This window comes from Fusarium coffeatum, assembly GCF_003316985.1.
Source record: "Fusarium coffeatum strain FIESC_28 chromosome Unknown BRIP53273_contig_173, whole genome shotgun sequence".
NCBI classification, from domain to species: Eukaryota; Fungi; Ascomycota; class Sordariomycetes; order Hypocreales; family Nectriaceae; genus Fusarium; species Fusarium coffeatum.
Window position 1 is genome coordinate 153,264 of NW_022157966.1, and position 20,092 is coordinate 173,355.

Genomic DNA, 20,092 nt, shown 5'->3' on the forward strand with positions numbered 1-20,092 from the left:
GGTGTAGGGCGGCCCTTACCATCATTCTGATCAAGTGCTGTAACAGCGTGGCGTCAATGCTGTTTAGGTTTGTTTCATGTAAAAGATGTGCTAGGACCTCGCCATGGCTTACTCGGGAATCCAGCTGAAACTCGATGAATTTCTGAACGTTATTTGTCAGTGTCGCACGGGCCTGGGGCTAGTGAACTTACATTGCAGGTGTCAATTATCCAGATTGCCGTCATGTTATCAATTGCGTTGCCGCCCGCCATTAACGATTTTCTCAACGTCGAAATCGCGTCGATGTGTAAAGACAATGCCTCATTCTTACACGACGTTCCCCTAGCAGCTCCAATGGAAGCCACTAACAATTCAACAGAAGCGTCAATCACGGGACTCGCGCCTACATGACGCGGAAGATTCAGGATATATGCCCCGTGAATTGTCATGTCATATTTGACTTCTTTTGCATCGAGAGCCCAGACAAGTTTGTTAACAAGTCGGGCCTGTGCATTGATAGGTGGTCGTTCGATATCAGATTGGACACGTGACTGGGAACTCGGTTGAGCGCGGCCTTGGATGGTTTGGAATGCTTCTGATTTGAATTGGAAGCGGCGAACGCCATTACCGATGCAGGCGATCATAAGGCGCTTGCAACGTCCACATATCGGTTTTTTCTCATCACACTAGCCGTTATGTTAACATAACATTCCTCACTGTCGCCTATTATGTAACTGTAATCACCTTTTTCTTTTTCTTTCGGCAAGACTCACAACCTCTTGACACTGGTACGCCAGCCATGTCGCGTGGCAATTCCTTTTACAATAAGGTTCTCGGGAACTCGGCAGGATGGAATGCTTTTAGATGTCCCCTTCGGCAGTTCCATCGTCGAATCAGCCTCACCAAAGACTGTGTCGATCAACATCTTGGCGACTCGTGCGTCAACCAATGAACCCTGGAAAGGTGGTCAGCATGTCTGAGACATTGCTTACTTGGGTCCAATGTTGCGCTGAAGAAAGCGGGGAAGTGCAAGGGAATTGAAATAAGACTTCAAAATGCAGCTTTCTGACAATTTGTGCTGACATTTGAGTTCAGGTCGAAGGATTCCAGGTCGCAGGGATTTTAAAGTTTAAATCCCCCTACGTTGCACATCCTTTCTGCCGTCGCCGACACCTGATGTTTGGAAGGATATGCATGTATCGAGTTGGCCAGCAGTAGAACATAAAGTGATATTTCTTGGGCCTGTATCTCCCAGCCTCTCAGCTTATCTAACCTGGGTTATTCCGAGGCGTGAGTTCTGAGATATGGAGATAACAACAACACAATAGTTCCAGCCTATCACTTTCAGCGTTCTTCCACGATAGGAAGATACGCAGTGATTGCTCGCTTATCTTATCAGAGGTCATCGCAACCATCATCTGAAGAGACCCACTATGAAACTTCGCATCTGTTAACTATTGGCTGTATATATGACACCAAGATAGCTGCTATCATCCTTATCGTGATCACGCTTATCGCTACTTTTCTTATCGCAGCCGCGCTACCCTACAGTAACATTGTCTCTCTTACTTTTATCGTTCTTTGGTTACTCTTCACAGCGCTAGACATTTTTGTAACCTGACTATAGTTTTTACATGACAACCTTTGGTAGACGAAAATCTTAGAAGTATTTCCTAAGGCTTGCTGCTCAGCTGACAGAGATTGTTTTTCAGTTCTGTATATCTTGTTTAACACAATCTTATGTTTAGACGTGGCAATGCTATTACCCTGAACCAGAAATTGATATGATGTCATTAGCCAGATTGGGATGTGCCGCGGCATCTCATTAAGCTTTATGTACTCAATCTACGACAATCGTTATTTCTGGTAAACGCGACCGTTGTGTTGATACACTCGAAACATCCTCGGATGCCCAGTCCTCCGAGCCTAGAGTCTTATTTAATTATCTGTGCATCACCTTAACTACACCGTCACTCCGCATATGATCTACTGCCGAGATCACAACTGTAGATCCCATTGCGCAACGATCAAGCTAAATGTAGGGCTCAGCCTAATGGGCTTCTGTTGAGGTCCCTGAAACTTATCCGATATGTTTCCGGTCGATCACCGCGCGATACCACGGAAACAATCTCCCGGGGGACCGTTCCTTGGGTCTCTATTGGAACGACGGAGTAGCTCCAGAGGAAACATGGCCATTGCTCGAGTCCACAAACGGGCTTCTCACTTAGTAAGGGGATGAGTCCTAGTGTTGTTCACACGATTCAATAAACCAATATCCACTTAGCCGCCTGAGTGTTGGGAACCAAAGAGTCGACGGACTTGCTTTTAAAATGTCTTTGCGTCAAGCGCCGGCCCGCTCCCCGCCCTCTTCGGCCATAAAGCGGTTTGTTCAAACAGCGTGGAATGGGCGAGAGTCAGGGTAGCGGAAGGGTTATCATGATCGACGCTTTAGCCCTGGATCCGCGATGCTATAGACAGAGCCTCAAAACTAGAGAATTTTGTGAAATTGTTCATCTCCCGTGTTTTGTTCGTCGATCATTGTGTTAGACGCCTGCAGATTATCCACGCAACATTGAAACGTAGGGCTGATCTGAAGTTACGCAGTCGGCCGGGGTTATGAAACATGTCGCGGTAAACATGGCTGAAAATGGAAAAGACTCTCAGATCAACTGTTCTTCAGCCCTGCACGGATCAATCGCTGTTCTTTTGTTATCTGCAGTACCGGTACAGCACAGATCAGGACAAAACTGTTTCAAGGGGAGTAGCAAAACACCAGCAACCCGGAACAGGGATCCGTTGAACAAATTTGGGACGTGCTAAGCCGGGAAGGATTTGTCCAAGCCATTTACGTGATACCACGGCAAACAGTACGTATCTCGCGTTCGGTTTGGTTCGCAAAACGTGGCTGGGTTTCTAAGGGAAGCGGTGATGGGAACTAACCCTATTTGAGTGGATTAATCCTTTTCTTCTGGAAAACTGTATCCTTGGCAGTTCCCACGTTTTTGGGTCTGCTAAGATAAGCCATTAATATCAGGGCTTGACTGGTGGGCTGGGGCTGGTGAGCTCTCATCAGGCAGTTCGGCGAGATCAACTTTCATGACTCGTTTGGTGCTCTATACGCTTTGACATCACCCCACTTAAGCGATCTAGCTTGAAGCTAAAGGAGGTTTTAGCAAGTTACTAGTGGTCAGTCTAGCGGGTGGAGTCGTCATTGGCATGATGATTTTCGCGGCTATCGAAGCTCAGGGTGAGCAGGTTCTGCAGCAGAAGCGCCACGTACCCAATGAAAGAAGGGGCCCAACCTTGAGCCCATGCGGCGATCCCCGGCTAGTGCTGTACTAAAATGACTTGGGTCGCGATCTATTGGTCATTTTATGGGGGTCGCATGATAATATCTGCGGGGAGGGGGCAGGGAGTTGCAGTGTTCAAGATTGCAGGAGCTGGCCCGGGCCGCCACTCAAGTACGGCAGCCATTTAATATCAGCACGATCTGTCATATTTCTAAACCCTGTTTCCCATCATCAACAAACAATGCTAATCACTGTTGTCTAAAGAGAGAAAGACAATGCATTTGTCGTGGTTGTTGGTCGTGTGGTCGTGTCTCGTTGGCCGCTCGCTGGGTATCGATGTCTCAGCCTTTCTCTCCCAGATTCCCGATTGCGCGGTACGTCGAAAAAAAAAAAGCAAATTTTGAGCCTTGGCAGTGGCTGATCTTTGGTGTTTTAGGGGAGCTGTCTACTGGAATTGGCATCGAACTCAACATGTGGTATCGACATCGAGTGCCTCTGCGCCGATTCAGATTTACAGACAGTTGCCGCGAGCTGTGTTATGAGCAAGTGCATGCCTAGGGAGGCATTGTGTGAGTATTACCGATCACTACATCATCATCGTCGCTAATTGATGTAGTCGCCTTGAACATTACCGCCTCGGCATGCGAGTTCCCCGTCCGCGACATCCATAAAAAGTTCGACATCCTCAACGTCGTTATGTCAGCAATCACCGTGATTGTAGTTTGCGCTCGAATTTTCCAAAAGCTCAGGTTCGAACGGTCGCTGCGATTGGATGATTACCTTATCGTGGTCTGCTTGGCTACTAGTATTGGCAATACCATCAGTTGTGTCTTCGGCCGTACGCACTCCCACCTTCAACGATCTAGACACATACTTACGAATAACAGTTTCCGGAAATGGATTTGGCAGAGATGCATACATGGTCGGCGGATATGGTATCACCGAGTTCCTCAAAGTAAGAAACCTTCTCTCCATCATGAAGCCAGTCACCTAACAACGAATCTAGTACATCTACATCGGCCAAACCTTTTACGCGACCGACGTCTTCCTCACCAAGATCTGTGTCCTGCTCTTCTACCTTCGAATCTTTCCCGTGCGGTCGGTCCAACGATTAATATGGGGAACGATAGCATTCAACGCTCTCAGCATGGTCGCCTTTGTTATCCTAGCCATCGCACAATGCCAACCTATCAGCTACTTCTGGACGGGATGGGATAAGGAACATGAGGGTCACTGTGTCGGAACCAACCCTTTGGCGTGGGCACTGGCCGCTGTCTCCATTGCTATGGACTTTTGGGTACTTGCAATTCCTGTCTTTCAACTGCTGCAACTTCAGATGAAGTGGCAGAGGAAGCTGGCTGTTGCTCTGATGTTCGTTGTTGGTACCTTCGTTAGTGTCGTGTCCATCATCAGACTACAGTTCCTCATCGCCTTTGGAAAATCCAACAACCCCACCTGGGACTTCTTCAACACATGTTACTGGTCGGTCATCGAAATCAACGTCGCCATCTGGTGCGCCTGCATGCCTGATCTCCGACTCCTTATCGTCAAGTCCTTCCCTCGCCTCGACAGCTCCAACAACCGCTCGCATCCCTCGCATGGACACAGTTCTGTCTCGTCCAGATTGCACGGAAAGTCACCAAACATTACATCCAATCAGACAGAACACTCCGCCTACAATGGAGGAGCGCGAGTGACAGGGGATGCGTCATCGAGCACAGCTGAGCTTGTGGAGATGACACGGTTCATGAATGAGAATAGTAAGAATGCAGTATAGAGTGATACCCAGCAAAGATATCTTATTTAATAGTAAACGATATATACGATGAACACACAGTCAGAATACCTTCCTTTTCTTGCGATTAACAGCTGACTGACATATCATCAATAATCGGTTATTGAAGCAGAAATCGTGGTTGAAACAATTGCCGGCCGGATGAAACTGTGGCTTACTGGGGTCCAGATGCAGGTGGGTTATTGTACGATGCCTCGCAACCTGGGCCATTTTAGCTATATCCATAGCTTGTGCTTTGTTCAAGAACAGTACTATGTTTCAAAGGCTATCGAGACGCTGTGAGTAAGCAGGATGTTGGAGTAGTGAAGTTCCTGTCGATAACCTGTCCTAAAAGGCGATAGCTTCCATTATCTAGAGAATCTTATTATAGTATAGTGTTTACTAAATACAACCAAAGAAACCGACAGGAATAAGCAAGCTTTTACAAGCTTAATTTCCATGGGAATTATTCTCGTTTTTACTATCTCATCTTCTCAAAGATATACCTAATCACTACCTGCTTAAAGAGAGAGCGAGGTCATATAAATAAATAAAAGAAAGATACAATCTAATAAGACTGCAACTTTCTTATCTGTTCCAAAGTTGCAATACGGATATCACCAGGAAAAAATTCCAGCAGCTTCGTGTGCTGGGATGCCGACAAGGAGGGATAAATACCTATCGACTTTCTTCTGCAGAGAGTAGTGCAAGGTTCACACTCTGTTATCCGAAGACTTGCCGCTCACCAATGTCTGTGCGAATGGATCGGTATGTGATCGTCAAAAGTCAAAGAGTTAACAGTGATTCAGCGTAATTACCAATAGCTTCAGGGTCAACTTCGCTTAAACTGTACTCCTGTAATATGGTTGAGCACTCAGGGCACTCTCGGTGGTGTTCTAAACTAGTGGCTGAGCTGATGGCTAACGAGATGAAGATCTACCCCACCAGCAACCAGCCTTTGTCGGCCGCCCACCGCAGCAAGATATTACCGGCTATACGGATATAACACTTACTCGCACATCTCCTTGAGCCCCCAGCTGATCATCACCCGTACCTCATCCAATACTTTGCCTCCAAGTTATCTTCGCTGGGAGCAATGTATCTTACATCATTTCTAGTATATAACAAGTAGACAGGGAGAAGGACATGTCGGTAATGCACCGATGAGGGCTCAAGGAGATAAGATAGCAGGAACCATTCTTCCTCTGCCTGCCTAGCGTCTTCGGCCCTACGAGGGAGTGACAATCTCGTACGTCCTGTCTGGCGGAATAGAGCAGATTCAAGAGGAGTCCTTATCGCGCTTGTCTGTAGTCCACCGGCTTCTCCTCACTATCAATCTAAGCTTGCGATAACAGATCCGCGGAGGCAATCCGCAGAGGCGTACTCAGCAAAGCTGTATGGACATCTCCTATACGTGTACAGAACTTTAGTAACTGTCATGGACATTCAACAAGTTCTGGTCGGCTTGTCCATGTTCCGTTCATATGCAAACTCAAGTAGATTACTGTCGCCCAATGATCCTGATGTCGCCCCCAGAGCTGGTGGTGTCTGTATGTCTTTGAGAACCGCATCTCAAAAAACTCTAAACAGTTGCTCCAAAAGAAGACAGAGAGACAAAGGAAGGTTGCCATTACTCACGTAGATAGGTACACACAACCCTACACAGCAAAAGGCTTCTACACCATGCTGACTCGGAAGCGACAGATTAATCCCGTCACACTCACACCAAAACAACCACTCAACCTTTCTATCAAGCTTTTGGTGTGCTGCTTCCCACCAACTTCCCGCGGCTCAGCTGACCGGGATTTTCCCGACGGGAAGTGCCTCGACGGGATTAGTCTGGAAATGGGCGTCTCGGGCCGATCGAGTAATCCGTCCGTTTCTCTTTGGTCAATCGCTACTAGCTAGCACCTCAGCCCTAGACCGAATACAACCAAACCGTCTCTCAAAAAGTCCTCATTGACTCGTGGTTTAGTCTACAAAACTGCTCGCCGGCTTCGGTGGCGCATGGTACTACTTCTGGTCTCCGTTATCGATAAAGATCAGACGAAGCCGTCTTGAATAAGGTTTCAACAGTATCTCTTGGCATAAGCTGAGAATTGAAGCTACTGCAACAAGAGGACCGCCCTCTACGCCATTCAGCATTACTTCCTCTCAAGAAATTCTTGAATTACTTTGTTTGGCTTTCTTTGGGAGTTTCAAGTAAGATGCTGCAAGGATTGCATCATAATCCTGTAACTGTTGAGTTTCTCTCCCCTTCTTTGTGGCTTGTTGTTAGGCAAAGTTAAACAGTGGCTTATCTACTAAGCAAGTGTTTTTGTTGGTCCCTTTCCAACTGCAAGCTCACAACCGACTGCTCGCTAACCTTTGCGGTAGATCTGCAGCTATCCTCATTAGCCGGTAAGAAAAGCCACCAAAGCTCGGCCAGTTTTGGTGCTCCCACCTACTCGCTGGTGAGTACTAACTAGGCAAACTTCATTACTGTTGGCTTACAAACGGAAATCGGAGGCCGAGCTAAGCTTGTGGTGCTTTCCAAAGAGGGAGATTTGAGCTCGCCGTCGCGGCTGATGACATTTCAACGTTTGGTGTAAATTGAAGCTATTCCAACCAAAGTCGAAGCGAGCAACGGTCAATTTAAGGAAGTTGAAGCTACCCCTGTATCAAACGCTTTTCCATTGTACGTATCGGGCTGATCAGGGCCTGAGACTACAGAGCTGGGGAGAGTGAGGGGAGATTGCGCTCGGACGTTCACATGAAGAAATCTGCTGTTGGGACTGGTTCTGCTTCCACTGATCGTCCGTGTCCAAAACTCAATTGTCTCTCCTTCTTGGCACTGATCATCAAGCTCAAGCTCTCTCAGCTATCCACAAGAATTAGGCAGTGCAAAGAGGTACCAATCATTTACACTCAATACATGCATGGTTAGACCACGCCGCTGATACCATGGACTCGGCAATCGTGCCAACTGCCCGGTAGAGCGAATAGACGTCGATCATTCCGGCATATGGCAATAGTTCAAACCCAAGATCTGCCTTGTCCGGAGATCTTCATCGTCGGGGTTTTCAAAACCCGTTGGGTGGGTGGAAGCACTCTCGTAGATGTACATACGCAAAAGAAGCAGACAGTGTCTGTTTCTCCGAGTGAGGATTGGTTCACGGATTCATCTTTGACCCACCTGCTAGCCGACGTTGCTCGGAGTCTTGTATGAATTTGCAGATCGCCTCTTAGCTCCATCTACCCGGATCACCTCCGTGGATGTTTAACGGCACTGCAGAAAGGTTTCAGATTGCTAGTTTCTTCAACGTTGCACATGCAAGACATGTCGAAATTACTCCATTGAAAATACTGCAGGAACGATCGCCATCATCTAAGCTGCAGCTCTAAGCTGTAGCTTCAACTCTCTTCATCCTGGGATCAAGAAACATGGCGGAAAGATTTAGGTATGAACCAAGTGGAGTTTGGTGTAAACTATTCCGCCCTATATTTGTCCACTGTCTTCAAGCTGCTGCTGTTAGTTTGATTCCGTCTGTGACGTCTCCATAAGACCCTTAGACGCTACTTCCAACTTGCACATTCAAAGCTTGGTTGGACATCGTCTTCTGCACCTCGACGATCACGAAAACCTTCAAAGATTTTTGCCTCATGATAGCTCGCTTTCTACTCCACGACATATTGCAACATGCAACTCCGGTTGGAACAAACCGAAGAGATCGTCATTGAACATGACACGATAATTTCCTCTCAATCATAGTCGAGTTTCCTGCAGCCATAGCTCATGCTGCCAAGGTGTTGATGATGACTGTGGCACATATCCCTCATAGAGATGCAGTGCTGTTAAGTGACGATCTGAGGAGAAAGAGCCAATGCTGATCAATTCGGCCCACCAAGCCGTCAAGACCATGAGTAACAACGCATTGAGTCAATACGTGCTTCAAGCTGTCAACCTGTGAGTCAGTATGTGCTTCATGCTCGCAACTTGCCACACAATTCATGTATAAATATCTCGATGTCTTCCTGCCAGAAAGAGACTCATCATCACACAGCTCAGCAATCATCAGCTTACAACTACAACACTCAGCTTCCAATTCAATCCCCAATCCTTCAACCCAATCCTATCCTAAACACACCTCAACAACATCTATCAACATGCAGTTCTCTTTCCTCCTCGCAGCCCTGGCCATCAGTGCATCCGCAGCCCCTACTCCTCAGCTTAACGCTCAGGTTCTCAACGACTTGGTTGACGTTAACTCTGACAATCTCGCTGGCCTCTCTGCACTTCTTCGGGGGCTTGGTGTCACTCTCGGCACTGACGACGCCCCTCTTAAGGTCCTTACACCTATTGGCCCTGGCGTGTCTGGCCCAAGCCTGCCTGGTACGAAGACAAAGAGACAACTAAATGCTCAGGTTCTCAACGATTTGGTTGACGTTAACTCTGACAATCTCGCTGGCCTCTCTGCACTTCTTCGGGGGCTTGGCGTCACTCTCGGCACTGATGACGCCCCTCTCAAGGTCCTTACTCCTCTCGGTCCTGGTGCTCCTAGCCTGCCTGGTACGAAGAGAGAGGCCGAGGCTGAGGAGAAGAATGCTTGATCTACACGTCCTTGACCCCCACAAGGGAGACGCAGGTTGAGAGGCTCTCATGGCCGTCTTTTATCACATCCCGGGCAAGACAGCTCTCAAAGCACAAATGGCAACCGACATTGAGATCTCTTTGTCTGCCCGGGATGGACGGTGCAATCTGTATGGATTTCTTGGGGTACGAACTCTGCTTCTATTTGGTTAACTGCTCAATTGGTTCGTGGTTGAAAGAATGTAACGATAATGAATTATCTTATGTATGTCTGTGGAGGGCAGGATATCAGTTGTTAATTTATCACTTAACATAATTCTTAACGTTCTTTCAGTGAAGTTTTATTGAGGATTCAATGTAGTTGAGGCTTTGGATGCGCCGAGTACCGATTAAGAAATCGTCAATACTAAGCTCTGCTGCCAATTACCGACGTTGTGAGCTATGCTCTATTCTGTGTTGGGATATCGAGCTTAGACGCTATCTCCTGTCGATCTTTGTAGTTCCCGAGCTTGTTAGCTCATGAGCTCAGGCAATTAATCATGTGCTTGGCTACTATCTGCTTTCAAGAGTAATTTCGACAGCGGCGGCCTAGCCCTACACTGCTCATATTGACTAGACTACCTATAGATTGCTGATTATTATGTCAACAGCTGGAATTACACTGTATCGGATCCTGAGCTGGAACAGTGACCTTTTATCATCTCCCTCGCTCCGCCGGCGTCCGGTCCAAATGGCGTATTCACAGGCCTATAAAGTCACAGCTAAAGAAATTCTGCATTGCGCTGGCCAATACAAATTATGGCGTGTCCTAGCTGAGGCAAATTCCGTAGCTGTGACACGGCGCCCACCCTTCATCTTTATCGGCACCCGACTCTGGTGTGCTGATCAATCTCAGGGCTTGGACCCGCCTGTCAGCCGAATTTCTTCGGAGAGTGCTGCAGATCCATCGGTCCCACGTGGGTATATCAATACAGGAAGTGATCCAGGTACATGGTACTGAAGATAATCAGCAGCATCTAATCCGTTTGTCCAACTCTTCTTGTTACAGTACATTGATGTCCTTGCATGCACCCCGACATCTGGGCAAGTTTCAAGTGCTTCTGCCGGCGGCAAATGGCAAGACGCGTCGATTCGATGGATCGTCATTGAAGTGGGGACGACATTTCCCTTCCTCCTAACCTCAAGTACCCACCCTGCGTATGATCCTTTTGACTTGTAGCATTTCCCTTATGCTGGGTAACGACCAGGATTTAGATTTAATAAGATATTTTCTCAAATAGAGCACTTGCGAACCGCAGCTGCCCTCACTATGTCACAAGTATTGTTGATACGTTGCTGAAGGTGAAAATAGGGCAGGCCTGGTTATCCATAAGGTTAATTGTGGCAAACAATGACTTTAACAGTAGACAGCACAAAATAGATAATAGTTTAGACAATTGTCGACCATTATTTCGAAGGGTTAGCGGGCTATACTGATCGACAAACACTTGTGTACCGCGGGAGGTCACTGAACCCAACACCATCTCTAAGGCAGCCACAATTTGACAGTTATCATCGATGATGAAATTTAATTATAAATACCCCAGTGCTTTCTAAAGGGTAACAGCTCACTTGCAACAGCTCATCACTCATCTTACAATCAAAGCGCTCTATTTCCCAAACCAATATTGTTTCAAGGATCAGCCAATCTCAGACAAACATACCCGAGATGCTCCCCCCGATCCTCCTCGCAGCTCTAGCCATCGGCGCAGCTGCAGTCCCCGTTTTTAAGGAAGCCAAGAGCGGTCATCTCAAGAGAAACCCCCAGATTGATGTCGATCTTAGTCCTGATCTGAATCTTGATATACCAGTCACTGTCGATGTCAATGTTGATGCACCTATGTTCTAGGAACAGGAAGATCGACCAGGATATCGATGTCAGCCTTCCAGATGGGTTCGATCTCAACACAAACGGTATTCCTGTTATTGGAGAGATGTTAATAGCCTAAACGTCAAGGCTGACGTTACAGCACCTGTTTTGTACTTTGCGATGTCTGAAAAATTGACTGTATCGTACTCGGAACTGTGCCAGTTCAGAGGGACTTTGAAGCAAAGGAGATTTGCGGAAATGGGATACTCTATCGACGTAAGAAAGACATTGAAATTGATGTGGATATCTTGGGTCAAAAAGCTTAGTAGGTATTATTCAGGCCACAGCGCATGTGATGTTTAGTTGATGATGTAAAGACAACCGCTTCCTTATGTTTGGCCGGAGCAAAATGCTAGTTGACAATTTATTTGTTAAATAAAGTTCTTGGTATTTTCAATGCGTACCACCGTTGGAATTTATCAGATTTGAATTGTGCTACAAATACCATTCTCCTGGAGATCTAAATTGTATAGAGAATAAGGATATGATATTACGCTCACTTACGCCTCTGGATAGATCATCATGATTGCTTGAGAGTTACAGGGCGTTGGGAACCTTGTGAGTTTCTACAATACCTACGTTCCATTGTAGGCTATTGGAGTCAAAGCTTGTTTGTGTTTAACTGCTGAAACTGTGGGTTCATCTTATTGTAAGCACTACGCCAATGGCTGTGATTGCACGGCATTAAGCACTGGCCTGGGATGGACAATGACCTCATGCAAGACTTGAAAACAGTAACCAAAGATGCCTGATCCATCGCTAGCGTTATGTCGATGGCTTTTCTATCTACAGCCAGACAAAACTTGCCTTGTGGTGGACAATACAAATACTGTCGTGACGTAGCCAGAGCATATTCTGTAGCCCAAAACAAACGCCGCGTGTCAAAGACGTATTTGCGTCTATCAATATGCCCTCTCCGTCTGGCGACGGAAGGTGAGGCTCCCTGAGACAAACGTGGCTGATGCAGGACGAATAGGAACCCTTGAGTGGAGTAACGGAGAGTAATGTCTTTGCGTAAAATAGTGAGGCTCGAGGTCAGTGCTCGGAGGCCTGTTTAACCTTGTATTTAAGCATTTCAGCGTGGCGTAATCTAGACCTCATTCGGGTGACCGTGTCGGTAGATGACATTTCCGGGAATGATCAAGTTCAAAGTTTCATCGCAATAGAAATGTCTAATTGCGGTAAGTGCCTCCTCTGAACAGGAAGCCTCTGTCAAAGAATGCCCAAGGGATGGAGAAGCATGATTTATGGCGTCAGGATCTCGTCTAATCTATCCCAATTTTGTCTGGCTTGGCTGGATTAGGCTTCGCCAAAGCTCCATAAGGCTGAGTTGCGACGAAGGGCATTGGATGGTGGGAATGTGCACTTTTCAGCTCCGAACACTAGCGCAGTATGGCTGGATGTCTGCATGTAAACAACCCGCCATGGACGGTCTAGATGCTAAGAGGGGGAGAATTATTTCTGGAGGCTCTTTGTATAAAGGAATAATGGTGTCGACGTTGGTAGTTGATGTAGCACAACTGCAACTCTTTCTTCACGCTTATAAACGTTCACCTACAACCTTGAACCACGATGCGTTTGTTGAAGGGCCTTGTTCTCGGCTTGCTCATTGAGAGAAGTCTTGGTCAAACAGAACCTGCACCTGGCGGAGATGCTGTCGCTACTGTAGCCGATCCTCCGGCAGTTGATCCTCCTGCGATTGATCCTCCTATCGAGACTGGAGGAGATGAACCTGCTCCTGTGCCTTCAGCACCGCCTGTTGGTGAGTAACAGATGGGTCTGATTACACCGCCTGCTAACACCTCAACCGACGCTCCAACAGGTGGTGATGATGACGGCGGTGATGATGGCGGAGACGATGGTGATGGAAATCAACCTCCTCCTGACGATACCCCTACCGACCCTCAACCCACCGCAGGAGATGGTAACCGCGCCCCGGCCAACCAGCCCTCCCCGGTCGAGCCCCCCACTGATCCTACCGAGACTCCGGACCCCGTCGATGCCCCGGTCCCTACTGACGAAGCACCTACTGTTATAGACGACACCCCCGCTGCTACCGACGTTGAACCCACCGACCCTGAGCCTACCGATGCCGTACCTGTCCCATCTGCGACCGATGCTGAGCCAGAGCCTTCTGGAACAGGCTCCGAGCCGGAGCCCAGTGCCCCGGAACCCACAGACACAAACGGTGAGGAACCTACCGTGACTGAACCGACTCCAAGTGATGCCTTGAACTCCGTGCCGGAAGAGGCTATACCCGGACCAACTGGAACTGGCGATGAGTCAGTTTCTACTCCTGAGGCCTCTGATCTACCGGCTTTACTTCCTACCGTGACCCCGAGTGACTCGGCCACTGATACTCCAGATGAACCTACCGTGACCTCTGCTGACTCGGCCGTTGAATCCCCTGATGAGCCTGCCACTGAGCCTGCCACTGAGCCTGCCACTGAACCTCCCACTGAACCTCCCACTGAACCTCCCACTGAACCTCCCACTGAACCTCCTACTGAACCTGCCACTGACTCTCCATCAGACCAGACGACAAACTCCAGAGCCGGGATCGTGGCGCCAAGCCCTACCGGGGGTGATGATGGACCAACTGCCACTGATGATGCAGAACCTACCATCGTAGCGTCAGATAAGGTCGACAACGATGAAGACGATGAAGGTACAGGCGCTCAAACCCCCCCACCTGCGCCAGCCAATACGGACGATCAGTCATATCAGCCTGGTACCCCAGACGAGACAGATGGTGGGAATAAGTCAGAGGCAGCCAAGCCAACCAAGGAAGAACCCAAAGAGACCAATGAACCAGACTCTAACCCAAAGCCCACTGCCGCAGGATCTGGTGTTGCACCACCCAAGGCCTCCGCGACCGGCAAAGATGGCTTCACCACGGTGACAGGCTCCAAGCCTGGTCCGACAGAGGCATATGAAGTTCCCGTCGATCTAGAAGAAGACACTGTACTTGGTGACTACGCCGAATTCAAGAGGGCAGCCGATGGCAAGCAAGAAGTGTAAGTCCACCCATCCCTTCCACACGCATAAACTAATCCACCAGCCTTCTCAAACCGCCTCCCAACGGTAAAGCAAACTGCGAAATCGCGCCCACCGGCGGCGAAGTCGAAAACATTCCCATCGGCGAAAAGATCCGCGTTCTCCTCTCCGTAAAGATCGATCAGCCCGGTTCCAAGGGCGGCGCGACCGGTTCGCGACTGAAGATGTTGGTTGATGAGAATACTGTCTATGACAAGGAGCTTGTTTCGACGGGTGGTGATACGGAGGATATTGAGAGTGATCCGTTTGAGAATGCTAAGAACCAGAAAATTAGGGTTTTGCAGGAGTGTGGGGAGAAGCCGACTGAACTTACTATTGAGGATGCTAATATTAGAGTTGCTATGGATAAGAAGAGTGTTGGCGGTGGAGGAAGTGGCGGTGGTAGTGGTGATAAGGGTAAGGGTGGCGATGATGGTGATAGCGACAAGGGAAGCAGTGATGGCGATAAGGGAAGTGGTGGCGGCAAGGGCGGCGATAGTGGTAAGGATGAAGGAGGCTCTGGATCTGGTGATGGTAAGGATGATGGAGGATCAGACGGAGGTGACTCGGATGGTGGCTCTGGAGGTAGCGGAGGTGGAAGTGGAAGCGGCTCAGGCGACAGCGGCAGTGGTGGTGATTCCGGCTCCGACTCCGGCTCCGGTTCTGACTCTGGCTCTGACTCTGGCTCTGGCTCTGGCTCAGGCTCGGGCTCAGGAAGCGGAGACGCAGCATCACCATCAGCCACCACTGTCGACACCAACGTCGCTGGGAAGACTCAAAAGGTCGGGGAGTTACTCTTGCTTGCTCTGCCGCTTCTTGCAGCTTTCTTGTGGTAGACGGTATCCATCGGGCGTTCTCTTTATCTATTTGGCGAGAGATGACGGTTTGAGTATGTAATAAGTTTGAGTTATATTGCAATGAGGCTAGTAGCTTTAAAGACAAGAGCTTAATCTGGAGCAACCCATACTCATGTACATGAGCTTCGTAGGTTGCAATTCAGCATGTTAATGGAATCGACAGCTTTTGCTGAAACTACCATGCTACTGGTGATGCTCAAAGCATTTAAATTGCCAGCCTCCTGCAGCACCTTTTCACTGCAATTTTAACCCCCTCCCTAACCTTCGAACACGCTTGTCGCTCTACCCAATCAAAAACCTTGGGCTTGCGTATTTTGTGTTTTTGTTGTGGGGCAGATCTTCCAAGACATCCATCGACAGCGACCCCCGGAATCACTGGAGTCACTCAAGCGACTGCCCAAAAAACAGTAGTCAGTCAAGTGACTGCTCAAGTAGCCACTAAACCTTCACTGCAATTTTAACCCCCTCCCTAGCCTTGATCCACGCTTTCCAATTGCACCATTGCCCCCATCGCCCCTTCATTACGGCGTTGCTATCAAATGAAATAAGCGATATGCAACGTAACTTACAGCCTGTAAGTAAAGGCCAGCCTATATTACAAACGCTGACTTTCACTGCAGTTTTAACTCCTTCCCTGATCTTCAATCACAAACCCATCTTCACTTACACGAACCCAGACCGATCACCACTTTCACTGCAATCTTAACTCCCTCCCCGATCTTCACCTAAGTCTCGGCTTTCTGCCCAATAAGGTCTATCCATATCGTTCTTCACTGCAATTTTAAGTCACTCCCTGATCTCTACTTGTGTTTACCTACCGTTCTGTTCAATTGGAAGATCAGCTTCATTACCCATTCATTCAAGTCCATCACATGACCTTTAGCGATATGCAATGTAACTTTGTCTCCTTCACTGCAAATTTAACTCGCTCCCCGATCTTCAACCACTTTTTCTCACTCTGTCCAATTAGGAATTTGGTCCTGTTGCTCTCCTCTCGATCTTGATTTGGGGGCTGTGAGTCCCTGGGTTGGATTAAAATTGCGGTGAAAAACGTCGGAACCTTCCCATCTCGGCTAGCTAAAGAGATGTGTGTGGATGTGTGTACTTGTTCTGAGAAAAGAGGCCTTGACGGGGGTTAAAATTGCAGTGAAGAACGAAACCGCCGGGACGCGCCGCTATTGCCTGTAGTCTGTAGATCACTCGCTTAGACTTCTGTTCGAACCCAAGGGCACGCGAGCACTTATTTTGTAACATATCGACGATGATCCAGGCAGTAGTCTCAGATATTAAAGCGACACGATCATGTTTTTCAGGAATTTCGGTTTGTGGAAACCTTTACTATTATATCATCTCTAACATCATCTACCTGTAACTCTGGTTCTTTCCGAACTCCTTGGCACGGTCAGTAGATGAAGCTATTCACTGAGACATCTGTCTACAATGATGGTAACGTTGTTCTTTTGCTTGGGATGACAGTAGCGGATATCTTCTTTCAAAGTGTTAATTTCATGGAATGTCATTGATCTAATGCTAGTATAGGATACTATTTTGCTTCCTTGCCATACTTTTAACTGTGAAATTTCTTGCCTTCTTCTTTCCATTTTCTTTTCTTATGCTTCCACCAAAGTGAAGAACAATAAAGCAGTTATCGCGAACCACCCTACAATTTCTTGGACATCTACATTGCACTTTCAACCCCATCACTGACCCCAACCAGCTATAATTCTTATCGTTTTGTCCAATTATAAGTTACTCAGGGTTGCTTGTGCCATATCCGGTGATAGGTTTCCCGGCAATGCGTAAAAAAAGCCCTTTTGATCACACAAACGTCCAATCATAAGAATGACCGCACTAGTTTCTGCAAGCCTTCACTGCAATTTTAACCCCGCCCACGATCTTTAACTACATTTTGTTGTTCCGTCCAGTTAGATAATCGGCCATATTGCCCTGCTCACAGTCCTTGGCAGGGGTTAAATTTGCAGTGAAGACCATTTGTCATCGACTGCACATTGATCCCGACCCCACGCTTCTGATGGTATTTCAGTAAACATGTACGAAAGCTCAACTATACAGCCGCAGATAATTTACGATAGAAACTTTTACTATTTTGTTCTCTCTACCATCATCTACCTGCACCTCTAGTTCTTTCCGAGCTCCTTAGCACGGTCAGCAGCAGCCTTGACAGCCTTGTCAACGATCTCCTTCATTCCAGAGTTCTCAAAGCTGACGAGCGCAGCATGGGTGGTGCCGTTAGGGCTGGTGACGTTCTTTCGAAGCTGGGAAGGTTCATCGGATGACTCGACCAGCATCTTACCAGCGCCGAGGCAGGTCTGGGTTGCGAGACGGGTAGCTTGCTCCTCAGAGAGACCGAGGCCGATACCGCTGGAGATGAGATGCTCGACGAAAGCGAAGAAGTAAGCGGGACCAGAGCCTGATCATGAATTAGTTGGTGTTCAAATGTGAATGAGGTTCAGACTTACCGGAGATTCCAGTGACGACGTCGAGAAGCTCCTCCTTGTCAACCCACTCAGTAGCCTTGCTCACAGAACCCAACAGAGCAGAAGTCAACTCCTTCTCCTCAGAAGTAACATCCTCGGCAGCATACAATCCCGAAGCACCCTCTCCAACAAGCGCAGGAGTGTTAGGCATAACCCTCACAATATGAGGAGCCTTGCTTCCATCACCCTTAAACCACTGGGCAATGCTAGCCAGGGTAATACCCGCAGCAATAGAAATAACAACAGGAAGACTATCACGCGAAGCCCAAGCAGAGCTAAGTTCCTCACAAACACCCTTGGCAACCTGGGGCTTCACAGCAAGAATGACAACATCTGCGTCGGCGGCAGCTTCCTTGTTATCGGCGGTGGTGCGGACGCCGAGGTCGGCCATTTTGTTGCGGTTGACGTCCCAGGGTTCTGAGACGTAGATGTTTTGCTTGTTGATGTTTTTGGCGAGGAGGCCGCCGATGATGGCGGCGGCCATGTTACCTCCTCCGAGGAAGGTGATCTTGGCGTCTTGTAGAGAGGGAGTCATTTTGGTGATGGGTTGATGTGTTGTGAGTGAGGGATTGATGAGATGAGGCGGGTACTGGTGGTTTTGTGGTTTTGTTATGGTAACGTAAAAGTTTGGAGTTTATTGACCCCGCATCGGATTAACCCTGTGCTACCCTTTTAGCTTTGGTGAGCGATAACGGATTGACAGATGACTGTATCTCAAGAACTATTTGTAAGAGAAATACAGACAATTTTCACATGTCATAGATGAGTATTTTATTCCATTGAGATTTTCTCATTCATGAGTTGCGATATACTGAGGTGCAATGCTTTGAATGACGTCAATGCCTCACCTCTGATCGAGGTGAAGATGTACCTTATCTCTGGAATTTCAAACGCGCAGAAAAGCTACACGTCGCAGATACTTCTTTAAGAGACTTTCTTGATATCAGTCAATATGAATACAACGATGTTTACTCAATCTTACAAGCGAGCGTGGGGGTTGCTTGATCCAAAGACCGCTTCGGTTACAGACGGCCTTCATCAATCTATCGATAAGATAGAATAAGATAAGTGGCCAACGATAAGCGATAAGCGATAAGTAATGCTGTAAAGACTGTTCCTTGGATGAAGACATTGAAATCTGCCAGAAGATGATAAGCCTGCTTTTCATTGTTGACTGTTTGAAATTTCAGCAATACAAGTTAAACCGGACGGTGCAAATGAGGTGAATCGTGTTCCATGCTCACAGTATCTGGCGTTGAGATTATGATGAAGAATGCATGTTCTTTCCCGGTCGTTCAACCACTCAACGCTTAGACAATTAATCAAAAGAGTGACAGCGGAGTAGAAACTGTTAATGAAGCTCAAGAGATGACTTGGGATTGTTTGAAGCTCGGTGAAAGCCTTGAGATACAACGGCAGTTTCTCAAATGGTAAATGGAATCAGAATTCTAGGGTAGCTGTCTTATCTCACTGATAACAGCTACGACAAGCGATAAGAAGACAGACGCGACGCAAGGGTGAACAACGCGACAGGCACCAAGAGCAAGGTATACACAATTTCAAAATTTTATGTAAATCATCAATTGAATTAAAAAATCCATGTCGTAACCTTCATAGCCATAATCTACAGCTTTCTCTTGGCAGGGTTTGTCCCAGCAGGAAATTCTTTCTCAGCAGGAAAGTCTCTCCCACGAGGAATGTCTCTCCCATCATCAGGAAGGTCTCTCTCGTCAGGAAAGTCTCTCACGTTGGGAAGGTCTACCTCATCAGGAACGTCTCTCTCATCAGGGTCTAGCTCATCAGGAAGGTCTCTCTTATCAGGAAACTTGCGGAACATATCAGCAAGCTTATCAATCGGCGCCGCCATAAGTCCCATAACCGTCTCAAAAGGTGGATTCTCTCCAGCACTCGGATGACTTCGCGTAGGCACAAACCGCTTCGTCTTGGCAAATTGGTTCGCAAGTGTCTCAGTTTCTTGATCATGCGCCTTGATCGCTTTTTCAAGAGCCGGTAGATCTCGCTTTTCTTCCTCGTCGATGTGCGTCTCTAGCAAGCTCCAGATTTTCTTCAGCTTTGGGACGTAGTCTGGGTCATCGGAGCTGAGATTCTGAAAGACCTTTAGATGTTCCTTGACCTGCGGATGTTAGTGACGTTAAGGATTTGGGGGGGGGGGGGGGGG

At 47.8% G+C, this 20,092-nt stretch overlaps 4 protein-coding genes across 4 annotated transcripts; 3 read left to right on the forward strand and 1 right to left on the reverse strand.

Annotated features, from left to right (window-relative positions):
- Positions 1 to 3,544: 3,544 nt before the first annotated feature.
- On the forward strand, positions 3,545 to 5,046 carry FIESC28_07732 (uncharacterized protein; the record flags this gene model as incomplete). Its single annotated transcript, XM_031161872.1, has 5 exons — positions 3,545 to 3,643; positions 3,706 to 3,838; positions 3,886 to 4,107; positions 4,157 to 4,224; positions 4,276 to 5,046. The coding sequence occupies 5 exons, from the start codon at positions 3,545 to 3,547 to the stop codon at positions 5,044 to 5,046; spliced, it is 1,293 nt and encodes a 430-aa protein (XP_031014131.1).
- Positions 5,047 to 9,189: 4,143 nt separating this feature from the next.
- FIESC28_07733 (uncharacterized protein) lies at positions 9,190 to 9,633 on the forward strand (the record flags this gene model as incomplete). The annotated part of the gene is made up of 1 exon (XM_031161873.1): positions 9,190 to 9,633. One exon carries the CDS (start codon positions 9,190 to 9,192, stop codon positions 9,631 to 9,633), a length of 444 nt encoding a protein of 147 aa, XP_031014132.1.
- Positions 9,634 to 13,094: 3,461 nt separating this feature from the next.
- Positions 13,095 to 15,394, forward strand: FIESC28_07734 (uncharacterized protein; the record flags this gene model as incomplete). The annotated part of the gene is made up of 3 exons (XM_031161874.1): positions 13,095 to 13,284; positions 13,345 to 14,539; positions 14,584 to 15,394. The coding sequence occupies 3 exons, from the start codon at positions 13,095 to 13,097 to the stop codon at positions 15,392 to 15,394; spliced, it is 2,196 nt and encodes a 731-aa protein (XP_031014133.1).
- A 2,159-nt stretch (positions 15,395 to 17,553) lies between these two features.
- Positions 17,554 to 18,448, reverse strand: FIESC28_07735 (uncharacterized protein; the record flags this gene model as incomplete). Its single annotated transcript, XM_031161875.1, has 2 exons — positions 17,554 to 17,846; positions 17,896 to 18,448. The coding sequence occupies 2 exons, from the start codon at positions 18,446 to 18,448 to the stop codon at positions 17,554 to 17,556; spliced, it is 846 nt and encodes a 281-aa protein (XP_031014134.1).
- Positions 18,449 to 20,092: the final 1,644 nt, after the last annotated feature.